We start from the raw sequence: 19660 nt of genomic DNA on the forward strand, positions 1-19660 counted from the left end.
AGCTCACTGCTATTTCCAGAACGTTCTCTGCCATTCTCCATTCTTGTTCATCCGGAGCATGATGACAGTTTGATAACCGCTGAAGGTGAAAAGGACACTACTATATCATCAATGATTGCATACCAGTTGATTGTTAGTTTTGATCAAAGACAATGCAATATGAAAGGGGTTGAGAGTCATAACCTAACCACAACAACCACGGTTAATATATACCAATACCACCACCATCAACAACAAAACACGTAGTCTTTGTTTGGCTGTTTTTATTAGAATTCTCATTTTGTTGTTGTTGTTTTGATTGTTTTGCTGTTTATTTTTGTGTGCGTAATTTCGAGTTTTCGAATTTCGAATTTCGATGTTAAGTGTTGAGTGTAAAAATTCGTTAAAATATAATACTCCTCATCCGAATATCAGGAAAAAGCTTTATAAACCAGTGATTATTAGACCTTTAAGGGTTACACGTTCCAGTAAAGTTTCAGATGAATTAAAATGCGGATGATTTTCATGCTAGTCCCCTTTTAAGTCGATTAATTCAGTGTTGTTATGGGTGCGGTTTGACTCGATCACACTAATAATGTCTACAATGTAACGGCTTCCATTATTGCTGGCATTATATTACAACATTACATGCATTCATCCCATGTATTTTCCACTGATGAGTGCTACGTAGCACTCATCAGTGGAAATGCGCTATAGCGTCCTCTAAGAAATGCTTTAGTCATAGCCTAATTGTCCGAATAATGTTACCAATGTGAACGCACATCAGGGGATTTTTTTCCTGAAGACCAAATAATAACTAATAGAGATTGATTTCAAGTTCAGTACATATTAGATCAGTCAGCGGGTCCATGTAATTAATATTTGTTACTGTATTCATTTAACTACCCTGCGAACAGAGGCTGTTTTTCTCCTCGAGGCAACCTACAGTCAGAACGAAGGGCAGAAACTCTGTAAGAAGGGTCATTTGAACAATAATCTGTCCTGAGTGTTGATATTGTTGATCAGTCAAGAGACAGTCAAAACAGGAAGCCCGATAAAGCCCAGTAGGTCCGGCACGTACTCGTATATCATGTTACTGTAATTGATTGAGAGCAGTTATCTTTGAATTGCAAATATATTGAAAAATGTGGCATTTTCATACGGAAAATCCAGGGATATTCATTTATTCATTCACCCGTCCATTTTATTCACCCCATTCACTGATATCCATTAATTTATCCAATTTATTCATTCTATTCGGGTTTTTTTCGTTCATTCTATTCACAAACATTCATTTATTCATCCATCCTTCCTTACATTCATCATGGAATTTCATTTGATACTATTTCATGTCTTTTGTGAGGATCGAACGTGAGAGAAACACTTTGAATAATGGAGGCAGTTGGTGGTTTGAATAACATAGTTATAAAAGGGGATTCCTCAGTGCTGCGCTCACGAAGCTTTCATTTCATCTGGATTGCTTTGACAGGCTCTGAGGCCTTTCAGTACGTTTAAGGTTCCTTCATTTTGATAGCGGATTAACGGAACGTATATCAAGCGCTCGCTCCAGCAAGGTTAAAAGAGTTCTGATCAAACAACAAATAATATTTTCAAGGAGGTAAAGAGTACGTATGAAGACCAAACGACGAATAAAATTTCAAGGAGGTAAAGGTTATGAATAAATGGAAGCGGATGCAGCGACAAAATAACGAACCGCGTTATCAAATCAACGCAAATTCACCGAAAATTATTCTTAAACCCTTATCAATCCACGAAGAGAAGTAGAATAGTCAGCAAACGCTCAGAATATCTTTTTAGTACACATTAACACATATTATATCTGAAAACCAGGCCATTTTAGATTAGACTGTTTCGCTAGTAGCAAATTTTGTTGAATTTTCTATTGTATTTGGCGATTCTATCCCCCACATAAACAATCAGTGACGTCATAGTGAAATAGGGCAATTGAAACAAATAATCTTATTCTCAAGAGAATGACACGTGGTCTGAAATGGGAAAACATTACGCCAAAGATAAAGACGTCTATTTGGTTATCTAAATCACCAAAGTTCATTTACATTTAGTGGGTAGGTAGGTGTGGCCGTGGGTTAGACCAATATGTCTCAAGAGCTTTTGGACAATGAAAGGCCAAAATCCGCTTGAAATTAGCTTCAGGACGTGGGATGTTAAGAGGTGAGTCAGTTTAATGAAAGTTACTGACATCCATTGTTGTGTGGGTGGATGTTTACAGTTAATCTCAAAGTTACATCTTAGACTTGTTGTATTGAATAAACCATTACATTGGTGCAATATATGTTTGGCTTTGGTGAAAATGGAATTTGGATCTTTTCCCCCCAACATATCTGCGAATTAATTATTTAAATAAGAGATGTTTTGTTAATGGGAAATCTTATCAAGGAAAAAATGAAATTTGAATCTGGTATAGACTGTGATATATTTATTGCGTTTATTCACTCTTAAAATTGGGGACAAGTTGATATATGAATGAAATTTGCTGGTTGATCCTGTTTCTCACAGGACTGACCGTTTGAATGGAATGGAACCCTCCTCAAAGTACATCTCGGTAGCTTAAAAGAGCTACAAAGTGACGCAACAAGTGTGTCAAGTGACCAACACGAGCGCATTCGTTTATTTATTCATTCGTTTATTCGTTTATTCGTGAGGAATAATAAATAAGAGTCGCACCTCTTTCATATAAATGAGGTTCCAAAGTGACGCGGTCAGTATTGCGCAAAAACATCTTCCCCTTTTAAACAGAAGATATGCTGATTCAAAGGAGTTTGTTCACTAGCAGAATAATAAGCAATGATATGGAACTTTCTTTTGTAGAACGTCGTTGAGTGATGGCATCTCTGAGGTAAAAAGGAAGTTCAAAAGTGAAGTCGCGATGTGGCAAGCAGAGATTCTCCCGCGGTTTAAACGGCAGAAGACATAACAAGCATAATAAAATAGCAATATTTTGAAAATACGACCTCCCATATAATACACATTTCCGCACCGCATGGAGTTTTCAGAAGTCAAGCAGATATCTGCTCTTTGAAAACAATGGATTCAAAAACATGTTGTACGAGCTGCACGCATGTCGTAGGCTATACAACGACTTGTAGCCTTACAGTGTAGGCGTAGCTTGTAAGTTTAATTGTGTACTTAAATTAATTTGGCAGAATAATATGAACAAAGCCGATTTAGTGCATGGTTCCCCGGCAGAGCAATGACGGATTTCTAACACACTCTAATTGCCTACTGACACAGGTTTCACGTGAAGTCAGCTGCTGTGAAAAATCAGGGTTGCGCTCTGGTCACGGTAGGGACGGAAGTGACGACATCCGTTGAAGCAGAGTCACGGCGTGAAAGTTCCTCGATAGCGGTCAATCAAGAAGTACTATGTTCCCTCTTCATGCCTCATGCATGTCCAACTAGAAAAACTTAGCAAAACATCCACTCCTTCCCCAAGATACAATAAAAACAAAACTGAATCTATAACGCTCGCTTCGAATCTGACTAATTCAAAATTGTTCAACCTGATCGAGTACTACTTTCGTGCGTAACACCGCAGACCGGGCTCATAGCCCGATATCGTCTTATTGGGCTATATCGTCTTATTGGGCTATATCGTCTTATTGGGCTATGTCGTCTTATTGGGCTATGTCGTCTTATTGGGCTATATATCGCCTTATTGGGCTATATCATCTTATTGGGCTATACATCGTCTTATTGGGCTATATATCGTGTTATTGGGCTATATCATCTTATTGGGCTATATATCGTCTTATTGGGCTATATCGTCTTATTGGGCTATATCGTCTTATTGGGCTATATCATCTTATTGGGCTATATATCGTCTTATTGGGCTATATCTTCTTATTGGGCTATATACCGTCTTATTGGGCTATATATCGTCTTATTGGGCTATGTCAACTTATTGGGCTATGTCTCGTCTTATTGGGCTATATGTCGTCTTATTGGGCTATATCGTCTTATTGGGCTATATATCATCTTATTGGGCTATATGTCGTCTTATTGGGCTATATATCATCTTGTCGGGCTATGTGTCGTCTTATTGGGCTATATCGTCTTATTGGGCTATATATCGTGTTATTGGGCTAGGTCATCTTATTGGGCTATATATCGTCTTATTGGGCTAGGTCATCTTATTGGGCTATATATATATCGTCTTATTGGGCTATATATCGTGTTATTGGGCAATATATCGTGTTATTGGGCTATATATCGTCTTATTGGGTTATATCGTGTTATTGGGCTATGTGTTGTCTTATTGGGCTATATATCGTGTTATTGGGCTATATCATCTTATTGGGCTATATATCGTCTTATTGGGCTATATATCATCTTATTGGGCTGTATATCGTGTTATTGGGCTATATATCGTGTTATTGGGCTATATATCGTCGTGTTATTGGGCTATATCGTCTTATTGGGCTATATATCGTCTTATTGGGCTATATATCGTCTTATTGGGCTATATATCATCTTATTGGGCTATATATCGTGTTATTGGGCTAGACTCGTACCAATCATCACTTGCGTTTTTCCAATGGGCGCGAAGGTGGAGTCATTAAATCCTTCCATCAATCATATCGTGAGATCCTGATAAGAGAAGAGAAGCGATTGGGTACGAGTCTAGGCTTTAGCGCAATCAAATCTTACGCAATCAGTGATATACGTACCGTTTAGTTTGTTCCATAATGTTGTGAAGATAAATTTGCAGTATTAAGTTTAGGCTTGAGTGTCAGTATAGTGGTATTTGATTTAAGCTTGCCAGCAGGCAGTACCATCATCAGATATTGGATGAATGAGCCATGGCGCTTACTGATCAGCCGTTTGTTTATTTGTCAATGGAAAAATAAACTTTATTTGCTCATGAGCTTCACTACGAAAAGCAATTTCAGCCCTGTTGGAGACTGATCAATGACGTTTGTGGTTTTCTGATGGTCACTGAGATCGGATGTTCTTCTTACGTCATTGACCTAAAACATAACAAAGCCGGTATCTTGCTGTTAATCCAGCCAGGGAATAGACAAGTAGTGACAACAAAGGACATTATTGATTTTCAGCAACAAGTCAAAATTATAAATATTCATAAATAAATGAATGAACGGACGGACGGACGGACGGACGGACGGACGGACGGACGGACGGACGGACATTGACAGTCTTGGAATGTTGGAGGGAAACTGGGGCTAGGGTTATGTTACACATCGAGTCTGTGGGATCCCTGTGGTGTAGCCTCCAATTCAAAATGGTGGACGGCACGTCAGAACAGTAACTTTTTTGTTTTTTTTCCCTTTCTTGTTTCTTCCGCATTCTCATCATGTCTCTCCTTGAAATCCTGGTATTTGGTTTTGTCTCTGTTCTTTGTATTGTTTTAATAGCTTTTTTGGCCTTTACTACCTATTTATTGCACATTCGTCGTAAGTATAGCCATATTCCTGGCCCAAAGTTGGACAACTTTTATCTTGGAAATGTACCACACATAAGAAGAGAACGACGTAAAGGGAAGGCTTTTTATGAAATTGTTAAAGACTGGTCCCATGCTCATGGTTCTGTCTTCGTTATCTGGGCTTTCCACCTTCCTTTCATGACAGCGGTTGATCCAGAAGTCGCTAAAAAAGCTCTCATAACTCTCAATTTACCCAAATCTCAAAACGCGTACAAGAACCTTCACAATGTGTTCGGAGAGAGAGCAGCTGGTCGAGGGATCCTCACCGAATGTGACCATGAGATCTGGCAGCGCAAAAGAATGAAGCTGAACCCAGCATTTCATCGCAAATACCTGATGAATTTGATGCCTGCCTTTAATTCTGTGTGTGATCAATTCATCGAAAGAATAGGGAAGTTTGCAGATGATGATTGTGAGGTGGACCTTGCTGAGGAGTTTTCAAGAGTAACTTTAGATGTGATTGGCAAGGTAAATAATATTTAGAGCAATTTTCATGTGAGTGCCAAAAAAATCATATGGACTGTCAAAGATGTGGGCGGGGGTGCAGCTGTGGGGGGGGATGAGGGGGTTAGTGACCCAAGTCATCTACCTACACAGGCTATCAAAAATGCAGTCTGCATGTTTATCACCGTGCTCCATTCACTAATATAGCACAGTTCTCAACCAATCAAAGTGTGCAGTGAAAAGTTTAGTCAAAATGTGTTTTCCTATAGTTTTTTCTGATTGCATATTTTCTGCTTTAGGTAGCATTTAATATTGATTTAAATGCAGTCCAAGATAAAAACTGTCCATTTCTACTGGCCAACTATTTGGTGCTCAAAGGTATGCAAGAGTCTTTTAAGGACAGATTCTGGAGATTCAACATATTCATGTATCCCTTCCAATGGAAGGCCATCAAGGCTGCAAGGTTCCTCAGAGATTACAGCAGAAAGGTTATTGAACAAAGGATCAAAGACATCCAGGAGGGGAAGAATACACCAAATGATATTTTGCAACACATAGTATTGATGATCAAAAGTAATGCTGGTGTTACAATGGAAGAACTGATCGATGATTTTATCACCTTTTTTATCGCAGGTATTTGTGCTCATATTATAAGAATACTTGGAAGATATTTGTGTTAAAGTTGTTTGACTTGAAGTAGTATGCATATATTTTTAGTACATTACATTATGCTGGCATTGGCATACTGCATTTTGAGTTACCTTGCAACAGCTTGTATTGGTATTCTACATTTTCGAGTACCTTGCAATATCTGGCATTCGTTGCAGCACCTTGCATTACTTTGCAGCATCCTGCATTGACTAGCAGCACCTTGCATTGCTTTGCAGTACCCTGGATTGACTAGAAGCACCTTGCAGCACCTTGCAGCACCCTGCATTGACTAGCAGCACCTTGTATTGCCTTGCAGCTCCCTGCCTTAACTAGCAGCACCTCGCATTACTTTGCAGCACCCTGCATTGACTAGCAGCACCGTACATTACTTTGCAGCACCCTGCATTGACTAGAAGCACCTTGCATCACTTTGCAGCACCCTGCATTGACTACCAGTACCTTGCATTGCCTTGCAGTACCCTGCATTGACTAGCAGTACCTTGCATTGCCTTGCAGTACCCTGCATTGACTAGCAGTACCTTGCATTGCCTTGCAGTACCCTGCATTGACTAGCAGCACAGACGTCTGGAAGTTGTACTTGTTTAAAGTTCCAATCAGGCATTTATTTCTTTATGTTCATTTTTACAGGTCAAGAAACTACATCAAACCAGTTAGCTTTCACTGTTTATGAAGTGGGAAAGAAAAAAGAAATTGAAAAAAGGTACATTATTTCATTTTTCTCTTTGAATGCATATTACACATTAATTGCATAAATATGTTCATTAAATTTGCAGAATAATAGTTATGTTATCATGTTGTCAGCATCATCATCAACATTGTCATTATCATCTTCATCACAATTACCATTGACATTTAAGTTTAGTAACGCTGCATCATTTTCATCATCATCACCATGATCATTGTTATCATCATTACCATGGTCATTTTCATCATCATCATCATGGTCATCATCATAATCATGGCCTCCTTTTACGCCACACCCCCACACACGTGTTATTAGTACACCCTGTTACTCTTCTATACACAACACTGTTCAAAGTAAGATTGTTAAGGAGAAAGCAATATATGCCAGGGCACCTACAGAAAATCCTTGTGGCAAGGAAAAAAAGAATATATCAAACAAACATGGTATCTGCCGAGGTCAAACCAGGAAGCCAGTTCATGGGACTCAAGCTTTTATTTTTTCAGATGCAGCACCACCAAATAAATTACTTTCTACTTTCAGACAGTTCTTTTTTTTCAAACTCAACCACATCAACCTTTCTGAAATGCATGCAGTCAGCCTGCCATTTCCAAATTTTGATGTAGATGTAATTACTTTTACCTGCTAGGATTGTTGATGAAGTTCATCAAGTGCTAGGTAAACAACATTTTGTGGACTATGAAGATTTGGGGAAACTCCAATATATCGGACAAACACTCAAAGAAAGCCTGCGCCTCCACCCACCTATCCCTGGACTGTCACGCTTTACGCACAACGACATAGAACTAGGTGGATACAAGATTCCTGCAGGGACAGGAGTGGTCATAAGTGAATACATCATCCAAAGATCTGGCGATGTCTGGGAAAATCCAGATCACTTTGATCCTGATCGGTTTTCACCATCCGAGACTAACATTCCTGGTGAAACTTACTTTCCTTTCTCTATCGGTCCAAGGACCTGTATTGGTAAAACACTGGCACAGTTTGAATCTAAGGTCATCATGGCCAGACTTTACCAAAAGTTTGAGGTGATGCTGTCTTCACCTGATCGAAAAATGGAGTATGAAGAAACATTAACTATGAGGCCAAAGAATGGGGTGTGGTGCAAAGTTAAGAGAAGGAAGGAAGAAAATATCAACGTTTTACTTTAATTTTCTTAAACATGCAAACTGTGTCACCAAGTTGCATGCTGAAATTTGTTTTCTCGCTGCCATTAATCAAACCTAATCAGTTGGTACCTTTCATATTTTTGATTGGCAGCAGCGAAAAACAAAATTTCAGCATGCATCTCAGAGACACAGTTCGCATGTTTATGAAAATTGCAGTAATCAAAGTAATTTTATTTGCTAATTTCAATGTCTTGCACAATATTTATTTTAAAATCTATAATATAATCTTAATTTATCATAATTTCTAACTTTTGCATATACAATCAAGTCTTGTGGCATGAAAACCGATTGCCATAATTTCACACTATTTAGCTATTAAGTACATACTGTATTCATATCTCTAAAAGAGTGCATGGCAGACTGGTGGTGACAAGAATGAAAATGAGGCTAGTTGACCTAAAGTATGAAAGATTAGGAATGTGTTTTCCAGAGAGAATTTTCTAGTCAATGTTTGCATCTTTTTGCTTTGAATTAGATTTATAAAGATTAAAATGAAAGAATAAGCTATGTATTTAGGTTTTGCAGCAACAGTACCAGCTGAGCAGTGAATTTGTTTCAGCCAATCACAATGTTTTTAGCTGTTTTGTGGCCAACTCTCATTCCCATTACTGTAACCCAACTTTTGCATACTGCTTGTTTTCTTTTGACTAGTTCCTGGCTTCTTTTAAGCTCCAAAAATGCTTAGCAATGGTTATTTTGTCCACTCCTGTGCACGCCACATTCACTGGTCAGCCAGTAAGTATTCTACTTCCAGAGATATGAAATTATGTAGTGTTGTTTATCAGTTTCAAGAGTGCATGACCCTTTCAAATATGAAAGACATCTTGCAAATACTATTGTTGACTTAATGGTAGATTTTATAAATAAATAATCTCAGGCAAAATAGGCACATGGATTATGCCCTTTTAGTATAAATACACAGGGGATTATTGAAAATCTCACGTGCTGATTTTGGTCAAGAAACTTACACTATCACACGATAATCACCTCCAGCGATAATCCAAAATGAAGTTCAGCCGCTTTGTCGCTGTTACCGGGAAAAAAATGTCTTTTGTCTTCTTTTTTTTGAAAGAATCACCTGTGTATTTATACTAAAACAATTATTTGCCTTGGCTCAGTGAATATCGGAGAATATTTACCTTGCTGCTTGAAGACTCACTGATATTCACTTCGCCTTCTGCGAATAATTTGTTAATCAAAGCAACACTTTGGTAATAGTGAAGCATTAGAAGGGTATGAAAATAACAATTGAATAATTAAATACATCCTAGTGAATATAAATTCTAGTAAATAAAATTTGAAAAAATAAACCTTGTCATTTGAGGAAGACTTTTCAGGATAACATTCTATAATATTTTATAGTAATTATTATATCTATCTATCTCTGTTAGACAATAGTTTTTGAGAAGATGCACTAAATATGGATGTGACTCAAATCTTCCCAAGGGAATAACACATGGTCTGAAATTGCAGGGATGACATCACATCATTCATTTTCAAACATAACACATTTTCAAATTCTTAGCCAAACCATGACGCAAGCTAGAAGACAACCCTTTCAGTAACCTATGTAAGTTTTTCACAATTTTGAAAATGTACATTGAAAAACATTTTCCATAAACTTCAGTAAAAAATTGTGCTTTCTGAAAAGCATGTAGCCCTTTTTACCTTGGGCATAATGTTTACCCATTTCAGACTTGTGTTATTCCATTGAGAATAGAGGCTTTGCACCATCACATGATGGCATCTTTATCTTTTTGTTATAGTACAGACCACTCCTTCTCTTGGTTTAATGGTAAGTTGTTCTATAATTGACAGACTCTGATCAGCAACAAGCTCTAGCTTGAATTCTTGCAACAAACGAGCCATAATGACCTTTGCTTCAAATTCTGCAAGGGTCTTGCCAATACATGTGCGCGGCCCAGCGGAAAAAGGTAGAAACTGACAACTTGATTGACTGCCCCTCTTTTCAGCCGAGAATCTCTCAGGGTCAAAGACTTCAGGGTTTTCCCAGAATTTTGGGCTTTTGTGGGTGATGTAATAGGATATATTAATAGGTGTATTTGCAGGTATGGTATAACCACCCAGTGATTCTTGCTGTAGAAGAATACGCTGTGTACCCGTGATTGGTGGGTGCATGCGGAGACTCTCCTTAAGGGTCATACCAAGGTACTGTAGCTTACCCAGGTCTTCGTACTCCACAAAGTGCCTTGAATCAAGCACTTCATCAAGTTCTTCGAAGATCCTACAATATGGAATATATATGAGTAAGGTCAGTAAGCAGCACTGTTACCTAAGTAAAACACTGAAGTTTATTACTTGGTTAATAACATAAAAAATAAGGTCTCCAAAAAACGTAACACCAACATTTTTTATCTCCGAAAGCAAACGATTTGTTCTCCAGCTGCAATCAACATGATAATCTCATTTATTAGAAATTTTACCTATTTTCCATATTTGGGTGTGTTAGAATTTCAAACAGTGTAAATGACAGCTGATTGGATGTCGTCTCCTGCCCAGCAATGAAGAATGTCCCAAAGTCATCTACTAATTTATCCATAGAGTAATCAGAGTTTTTCTCAGCCATGGCCAGAATGTGTGCTAGTACATCATTACGCTGGTCTCGTTCATGCATTAAAGCTTCCAACCTTTTGCTGATTACCCCCTCAGCAAACTGACGGAGGTAACGGATAGACTTCTTTATCCTCTCTTGGTATGGAAATGTCCAAAACTTTACCATCCAGAAAGGATTTCTCATTGCACTTTGAACTCCTTCAAGACATTGAGCCACAGCTGTTGGAAATGGGCTGTCTGGATCTTGTATAGAGTTGGTATTGATGTCAAACCCAACCTAGAAAAAGAATAAATCTTAAATAAATGAAACATCATCAGGAGTCCCACTAAATGTCATGATTGTTTTTCCAGTTGTGAGATCTCCTTTGGGTAACACACTCAAATTACCTATGGATGAAGTTCTAGAAGATCCAGCAAGGCAGTCTTGGCAAAATTACAGTAATAGTATCAGATTACGACTTAAAAGTAAGAGATAGCATGTGTGCAGCCATAATGTTACCTTTGGTTATGCATTATGCAAGCTAAGTAAAGCAATAGAAGATCCCTCACAGAAGGTGGTGGTGGTGGGGTGGGAGGTTGGGGCTTTTAAAAACTCATAACTACCCTGCCTGTGGATTCTTCTGCATACCCTGCGCAAACAGAGGTCATTCTTCTTCCCTTCCATAGGGCTGATTGCCAGGCTGGTTAGCTGCGCATGCCCCCACTTTAATACCCAAAGCCGAAACGCTTGAGTGCAGAAAAAGACCTGCAGGCAGGGTACCTCCTACTAGATCCACCATTTGCTTACCTTTCCAATCACATCCAGAGTAACCCTTGCAAACTCATCGGTCATCCTGACTTTGGTCTTGCCATCTGCGAGCTTCTCAATCTTTCTCAAAAACACATCACAACTTTCATTGAAAGCGTTCATCAAGTTCATCAGGTAAGTCCTATGGAAAGCTTGATTAAGCATCGCTCTTTTTCGTTTCCAGACTTCGTGGTTTATTTCGGTGAGAATCCCTTGACCTGCTAATCGTTCTCCATAGCAATATGATATCAAGTTATAAACACGAGGTGCCTTAGGAAGGTTGAGTGTAACAAGTAATTTCTTGACCAATTCAGGGTCTGTAACAATAACGATGGCCGTATGATAAACCCAAAATACAAAGACCGAGCCGTACTGTAAATGCCAGTCAAACCAAACCTCGCATACACCTTTCTTATTCTCGACAACTTCTTTCTGAATGGTAGGAACGTTACCAGAGAAGAAGCTGTCTCGTGGAGGTCCAGGGATGTGCTTGTAAAGACAGTGTTGATAATGAATATATCCAACGAAGATGACAAAAAGTATTGTCAGAAGTGACGCTAGGATAATGGTCAAGACCAAGAGAAGTTCAAGGGAGAGATACTCCCATAGTAAAGTTATAGGCATCTTAGAAGAGAATTATTATTACCGTGAACGACCAGGAAGATATCTGAAGGTGTTATCATTGTGCAACAGTCCAGTCATGTGATTATGGCCTGGCGCGGTACATAGGTCAAATCAAATCTGTTAATGAAGTGAGATGATCTGAAACGAGGTGCTCCAACTTAGAATTTATTGAGTACACTTATAAAGCGAGGAAAGTATGAACCTTTGAATGTTCCTAAAACTTTGAAGTGACAATCACGTTTGATACACGCAGGCAGCCCAAGCAATGTTCTTGTATTAATAGGGAGAAAGAAATGTTAAAAAATCTCGGCGAATAAGCTTCGGATCGAGCGCAAACTTCATACAGTCACTAACTAAATTACATTAAACAACATAACAAAGTTTTGTCAAGACTTATTGTAAAACAAACCTTATATTTGTATCTAATACAGCTAGATTGACTGACCAGACAAGAACATTGCTTGGGCTTCCTGTGTTTTGGTCAGCGGAATTTTATCCACGCTGAATCAATCGAAAGACAAAATGGCTGAACAGGTAAGGATTTGCATCCTACTAGTAATACAGTTTATCTTATCTAATACATTATTATTATTTGCTTCTACAGTAAATAAGGTAGAGGCTATTGTTAAATGTCAACATAGGACAAAAAAAAAAAAAAAAATGCCATTAAATTACCGCATTTTACAAAATTATTATTAGCAGTATTTATTTACGCTTAATTAACACAGGTAGCCAAAGGCATGTGTGTCACATAACAATGTATGGAGATTTTTTAAACACCGTGATTCAATGGAAATATTTCAATAAAATTTACCTTTCTTCCATAGCGTGCTTGTTTGTACATTGACAATGTTTGAGACGTATTTCGGGAGAATTTGAGTTATTTTAAACCCCCTTCCAAAATAAATGGGAAGGTTAGACAATGGGTTTGAGCATACTGGAGAGCAGCATTGGTATGTGTTGTTTGATTCTGCAGTGAAATCGTGGCTGTAGCTTTATCTTTCTTGGATTTATTGAGGTTCGATTGGAGGTTGGTGTTGCCGTGAGTGTTTTTTCTTCAGTAGGGGGACAAAAACATGATATCTTATAAAAAATTCACCAAACTGGCTTCAAAATCCGCAAAACATCAAAAGATACCACAAGCAATCAAGGAAAGTCATTTTTATTCTTAAAAGTAATATTGTTACATGCTACGAAATATTACCATTAACATTCGAATACCACAACACCACAGAACAAGAGATTGAGCTGCCTGTTGTTTATACTAAAGCAATTACACCTCACCCTCATGGTCTGAAACAAAATAGCTTGTTAGGCCTTTTGACTCATGACCATTTGGGCTGCAGGCTTATTGTTAAATATCATCTTGGTCACCATGCATAAAGGTGTCACACCTTCGAATCAACCTTATTCCAATTCAAACAATTGATTTTCTTGAGTCAGTTATTTGATTTGATTCCCTGAAATGCAAGTGAGGTTTCATGCATCTGTCATTTGATTCACTCCAGTCTCCCCCTCCCCCTTGTGCACATTAGAGGGGAAATTAACTTTTGATACCAGTAAAATCCAGTAAAGGGCTTGATCTTCTCGGACAAGGACGTAAAATTGTAGGCCCATCTGTCTTCAACCCTGTATAAGGCGGGCGTAAAAGATCCACTGACGATGCTGGTGACGACCATCTTCAGTGCCCCTGCTAACCGGCTGCCTTATCAATTGGGTTGCAAGGGCTGTTAGGCACCAAGCTGTCCTACCATGAGTGGTAAACGCATTAGATGAGATTAGATTAGATCTCAGGAAAGAAAGTAAAAGGTGGACTCACTCGTCCCAGAAGAGAGTGGATCCTCTGCTATCATTTCCCACCAAGTAAGACAAAGCTATGAAAAGAAGTGCATCTCTCACCTTCCTTGACACTTAAAGAACATCATGAAAATAAAATCATATACTGATTCATGTATTAATTTTTTGTGCCATCTTTGCCGAGTTGAAGTTAATTATTTTCATACCCTCCTAATTAAACTGAAAAAAGAGTAAAATGATCTAGCCGCTAGCGTAGGGAGGGGAAGGGGGCACTTTCTCCCCCCTAAAAGTTTGCTTTTGGCAAGAAATTCATGGAGAATTTCTGTGGATTTAATGGGAAAATGGTACAATGCCCCACTGTAATCAAGACCTTCCTACACCCCTGGATCTAGCTATTGTATAATCTTTGTATTTGAATCCTTTGAAAATGTGAAAAGCTATTATATATATGAAGGTTATTCAGATCCTCAGATTGAAACTGAAAGCAAATGCACATGTAAAAAATATATTTCATAAACATGCAAACTCTGTTGTTGCAATTTACCTGTTGAAATTTTTTTTGCACTGCTGCCAGTCAAAAATATGAAGGGTAACGACTGATTTGTCTGATTGACGGCAGCAAAAAGACAAATTTCTGCATGCAGGGTGAGATCACAGCTACCAAGTTTGCATGTTGAAGTGGTGAATCACTGGTAAAACATTGGTACCGATATATCCATTTTACACTATAGTATATCACAGATACATTATTGGTAAAATGGTTACACATAAACTAAAAGTACTAATTTTAACATTCCAATAGAGTGATTTTCATATGACCGTGAAAGAAAATAGACCATTTAGTTTGTAATAGTTGATAAAGAACAAAAGAAAATCATTGGTTTAGAGTCTACTACTATTAGTTTGCCTATTCTTTCACGGTCATATGTCACTATGTACTATGATTAACTAATGGTCAACCAGCTTAGGGGCGGATCCAGAAATTTTTAAAAGGGGGGTGACTTTTGCGAAGATATCTCATACCAGGAATTTTAGGAAAAGGGGATTGACTGTTTATATACTAACGATATTGTGTAAAATTTGAGCAAAACGGAGGTGACTAATCACCCCTTTTAGACCACCCCCCCCCCCTGGATCCGCCCCTGTAGCTATTATGTTGCGATTATACAAAATGGATAGACTAATTTTAATCGATTTTGGTCGATTTATTTATTTGTTTTCGACGATCGATCGCCCTCGATTAAGTACTCCGGGTTTCTAATCGAGCGCGAGTAGCGCCAAAAATAGATGATGATCACGAGACCAACGACGAGAAGAACAGCAATAATAGTAATTAAAGCAATAAGCCAACCAGGTAAAGGAATGCCGTGACAACCTTGTTTTATACATTCGCCACCTGAACTACAGCATTCGTTTGGCGCACCACAATCACTGTTAATGTTACACGATTTGCCAACACAGCTCGAAGCACACACGCTTGGCTCAAAATACACTCCTTTGCAACAGTATGAGTGTGCCCTACAATCTGAGTTAGAATAACACTTCTTCAAGCAACTTTTCTTTGAAGTGCAGTTGCCGTTGACTGTATTACAGCATTCACCACCTGTTCCTCCACAATCGCTGTCCGAATCACAAGCTTTCCCGACGCAGCTAGAAAAACAAGCGTGCGGTGCCCATGAGTGAAAGGAAGTCTTGCAACAGTACGGCGAATCTTTACTTTGCTTACTACAATCCAGGTCCGTACGACACTCACCCGCAGCTAGTCTCTTTTCGGTTAAGGAGACGACAATAGTTAGTGAAACAATTAGAGAATAACGGAACATAATGAACCGTAACTTACTGAACTTCTTTTCTTGGAATATTATAATAACTATAACGGAAGTAAGACCCTCTGATTCTCATACTCAGACCTTTTTCAGCTTTCTAATAAGAAATCAAAAACGGCACAGGCAGCCCAATCAATGTACCTGTACTGGTAGGATCGTGAAATTGAAAAAAATGAACCTACCTTGATCTTATGTTGTTATGTAACAAGATGTATGCAGTGTTTACATGTGTATTTAGGCTGTCATTTATGTAAGGTGCATTGAGGCTAGAAATGCACCATACAAGCATCTACATATTATTTTGTCCCTAGTGTTTTTTAACTTATATTTTTTGGGTAGTTTTGTAAATTTGTAATTAACATTCCCTGTAACGCGAATTGTTATTTAATCTTCTCATTACGTTTTGGCATACATTTGATAACAGACCTTTTTGCCTTGAGTATAATGCTTTTTTCTGCTTCAGATTTTTAGTTTTTTTTTGTACATGCTTAAGAAGATACATTAATTATTCTCATACCCAAAACCTTCTCAACAAATCAAAGGCTTGGAAGAAGGAAAAAGAATGGAAAAAAATGTAAATAACAACAAAAACAAAGAATAAGCCAAAGCGTTTTTTATTCTGAAAAAATCTTAATTTCAATTTATACAAAATCAAATAAGTATTGTATGATATCAAATTCCAGCTGCCTTGCTATCCCTTTGATAAAGTCAAAACTAACCAGGCATTTGTACTTAGCAGAATCGATCTGGTCATCTGCCGAGACTTGTGACAGGAGATTTAGGGACACAAGTGAGGAGATTTGGGACAGTATACTAGCTGATGGTGCTACTTTGTCTTCCACTATGGTATAGAATATAGCCATTAATCTGTCTAATGGAAATGCCTTTGGACCTAGGAAAACCACACAACATTCATTGTTAGATGATAAAATTGCTTAGTTGGTTATTTAGCCTATGCTATTCCACAATAGTCACCTTCACAGTTCCCTGAACCATCTTTCAAAATGGTGCAGGGAACTGTGAAAGGGACTATTCTCTTAATCTCTATGGTGTGATTTAATCAAAAACATAATAATTTGTTTTTGTGCAATCGTTTACCCATTTTCAAGAGAAGACCTGAGAAGACACATGACTATAGGAACAACTGTGATACAGCAACTAGGTTATTTCATCTCTTGCAATGTCTTAAAGACTAACTGAAGAGACTAAATTCTCCACACCAAAGAACTACCTGTAAAACAGATACACAAGAGTGGGAATAACACAGTGAAACATGGGGCGCTGACAAACCTGTTAGCTGACTGCTTATCTTTCCCTTGTTGGCTTTTTTTGCTGCTGCTTTGCATCTGTTTGACATCCTTTGGGCTTGTTTAGAGAAAAATCGCTTGTCTGTATGGGCAGGGTTGTAAGATGCCATGTATGCAGCCAATAGCAGGTACTTGGAGTAAAACGGGAGTTCTATGTGCGACCTCTGTGGATTACCTATATAAGGGTCAAATATTCAATTTATTTACCCATCCTTTATAAGACTGAATTTAAAAAAATCAAGATCAGAGAGAGAGAGAACTTAGGTTTATATCAAAGATACTAGCATGTATTTTCTGATATCCCCCGAAACAACGAGGCAGAATAGTTCACCATATATCTTACCAGCAGCTGGAGCAGATCCATTCAAGTGTTCTTCATTTGACTCTTGAGTCAACATGTTTTCCCACTGCTTGCTGGATACCTCTCTCAAGTAGACAGTATTGAGCGCTCGCTTCAGGTGTGGACCAATGTGACGCCATAGTTTATGACTGTCTGAGTAGGTAGCCTCCCCCTTGGTGATGGGCTCACAGTACTTGGGGAAATGGAGGGCAGCCTATGGAAGAAGAAATGTCCTTATAGTTTCCCATCTTAACTTCCAGGGCCATAGGGCCCATAGGAAAAGAAACAGAAAAGTAACAATAAGGAAAGGTTTTTTTTTTGGCTGGGGCTTCAGAGAGGGGTCGTCAGTGAAAATGTTAACTTTTCTAGAGGTTTCAACCTTTCAATTTATTTTTACAAAAGCTATTTCCTTGTTGACTTAATAAGAAGGTCATGTATGTCTTACTTAGTGAAAGGGGGTAGGCTACAACCATTTTTTAAAGTTTACCTTGTGAATCCCCCAACCTTCCCTGAGTAATTTCTATAGAATTAAATATTCATTTTTTCGTGATCACTTGTTGCAAGTGCTTTTGTGTTTCCTGAGGTGTAAGGTTTGTTACAGCCTCGACTTTATGCTGTTATACCATAAACTCATAAATTAAGCCCCTTTGAAAATAAGCCCCTTGTCATGTGATTCTATTGTTCAAAGATCAAAGAGGTACTTTAGCAAATAAAGAAATAAAAACCCAGGGCTTATTTTCAGAGGTTTACGGTACTAATAATTACCAAATGGCGTAGTTCATTTAGATCCCGGCAAACAGTATAGAACACACTCAACAGAAGCTGACTGAATGCACTGAAGAGGTCTACTGGATAATCACTAGGACAATCTAAACACATTATCTGCTGTAACTCGGCTTTGGAGTAATCTGTAAAATGTATCAACACAGGATCATTGAATCCAGTCCCAGAAAAGAACTTCTCCCAAATTATTTCTGACAACAGAATAACACATATATTCATCTCAGTAAGTTCTTGGAGTCTTAGAAATGCTGGCAAGATGTTTATTTCCATTTCCCGTAGTCTTTCTGCTTTGTCCAGTATAATGTAGAATGTTTGATCCTGTAGGTTTTGTTCAGTTATGTTCTGTTTTAACAGACGCAGGAAATCTACCATGTTATCACACCGTTTTGTCAAAGAAATTTCTTCTTCGTCATCTTCTTGTTTAAAGCTGTTTAAGATGTGTTCGTACATTAGTTTAGAGGTGAAATTCTCCACACAGTTTACCATTACATGAGGAAGCTGTTGAGAAAAGAAATCAATTCAAGAGAACATTTATTCACCAATAGTATGTTGTATAGTTTGAGAGATAATTCAACCACTCCCCCCCATCCTTCCCCTACCACCATAATAGGGGTGGGATTTCGAAAGGGCCGGGTGTCCAGGGTATGAAAAGTACTGTTAGTTAAACCTGGTAATAGGGTAAATGAGTAATTAGAGATTTCTTTAAGTCTCAGACAGAAGCTATGATTAAGTAATGTTAACTAGCTTTACCTTCAAAGTGTTCATCAGCATTTTCACAACAAACGATTTCCCTGTAGCCGTATTTCCATACACGAAGATACTTGGACAAGAAAGATCACCAATACTTCCAAACAATGACAGCAGCGTTGAAATCTGATTTTCTCTGTACGGTGCCATGCAAAATACATCTTGAATATCTTCCTCGCTGTACCCAAAATGAGCAACAGAGGACGCCATTTTGGAGAAACGTTTCTAAAATAAACTCCAAATCAAAAGGTTCGTAAAATTTCGATTTTTGAAATTTAGTAACTCAAGATTATCATGAAGCATAATCCAATGTCTTACAGTGTACACGTTCAAAAATCCTGAATATTTTTTCAGGTGGAATTTTGGAAGAAGTCTGGATAATTTTTGACTTTCGCCGCGCGCATGTTCCTGATGGCAACTTTTTTT

At 38.2% G+C, this 19660-nt stretch overlaps 3 protein-coding genes and 3 long non-coding RNA genes across 6 annotated transcripts; 3 read left to right on the forward strand and 3 right to left on the reverse strand.

The window, feature by feature from the left end:
* Positions 1-1297: 1297 nt before the first annotated feature.
* LOC116301546 (uncharacterized) lies at positions 1298-3709 on the forward strand. The gene is made up of 3 exons (XR_004197746.2): positions 1298-2172; positions 2830-3129; positions 3253-3709. It is a non-coding gene; the product is annotated as an uncharacterized LOC116301546 (long non-coding RNA).
* Positions 3699-5016, reverse strand: LOC148913902 (uncharacterized). The gene is made up of 2 exons (XR_016121092.1): positions 4689-5016; positions 3699-4608 (listed from the first exon to the last, which is right to left on the reverse strand). It is a non-coding gene; the product is annotated as an uncharacterized LOC148913902 (long non-coding RNA).
* A 120-nt stretch (positions 5017-5136) lies between these two features.
* Positions 5137-9776, forward strand: LOC116301543 (cholesterol 24-hydroxylase). Its single transcript, XM_031710619.2, has 4 exons — positions 5137-5929; positions 6205-6538; positions 7205-7277; positions 7909-9776. Exons 1-4 carry the CDS (start codon positions 5333-5335, stop codon positions 8429-8431), a joined length of 1527 nt encoding a protein of 508 aa, XP_031566479.2. The 5' UTR covers positions 5137-5332; the 3' UTR covers positions 8432-9776.
* Positions 8631-12434, reverse strand: LOC116301544 (cholesterol 24-hydroxylase). Its single transcript, XM_031710620.2, has 3 exons — positions 11811-12434; positions 10894-11300; positions 8631-10694 (listed from the first exon to the last, which is right to left on the reverse strand). The coding sequence occupies exons 1-3, from the start codon at positions 12432-12434 to the stop codon at positions 10199-10201; spliced, it is 1527 nt and encodes a 508-aa protein (XP_031566480.2). The 3' UTR covers positions 8631-10198.
* Positions 10600-13258, forward strand: LOC116301547 (uncharacterized). The gene is made up of 3 exons (XR_004197747.2): positions 10600-10721; positions 11375-11488; positions 11995-13258. It is a non-coding gene; the product is annotated as an uncharacterized LOC116301547 (long non-coding RNA).
* A 3397-nt stretch (positions 13259-16655) lies between these two features.
* Positions 16656-19625, reverse strand: LOC116301540 (origin recognition complex subunit 5). Its single transcript, XM_031710616.2, has 5 exons — positions 19238-19625; positions 18470-18985; positions 17708-17918; positions 17348-17539; positions 16656-16949 (listed from the first exon to the last, which is right to left on the reverse strand). The coding sequence occupies exons 1-5, from the start codon at positions 19442-19444 to the stop codon at positions 16699-16701; spliced, it is 1377 nt and encodes a 458-aa protein (XP_031566476.1). The 5' UTR covers positions 19445-19625; the 3' UTR covers positions 16656-16698.
* Positions 19626-19660: the final 35 nt, after the last annotated feature.

This window comes from Actinia tenebrosa, unplaced genomic scaffold, assembly GCF_029948245.1.
Source record: "Actinia tenebrosa isolate PJP-AT-01 unplaced genomic scaffold, QUT_ActTen_1.0 PGA_scaffold0__85_contigs__length_37466705, whole genome shotgun sequence".
In the NCBI taxonomy this organism is placed as follows: domain Eukaryota; kingdom Metazoa; phylum Cnidaria; class Anthozoa; order Actiniaria; family Actiniidae; genus Actinia; species Actinia tenebrosa.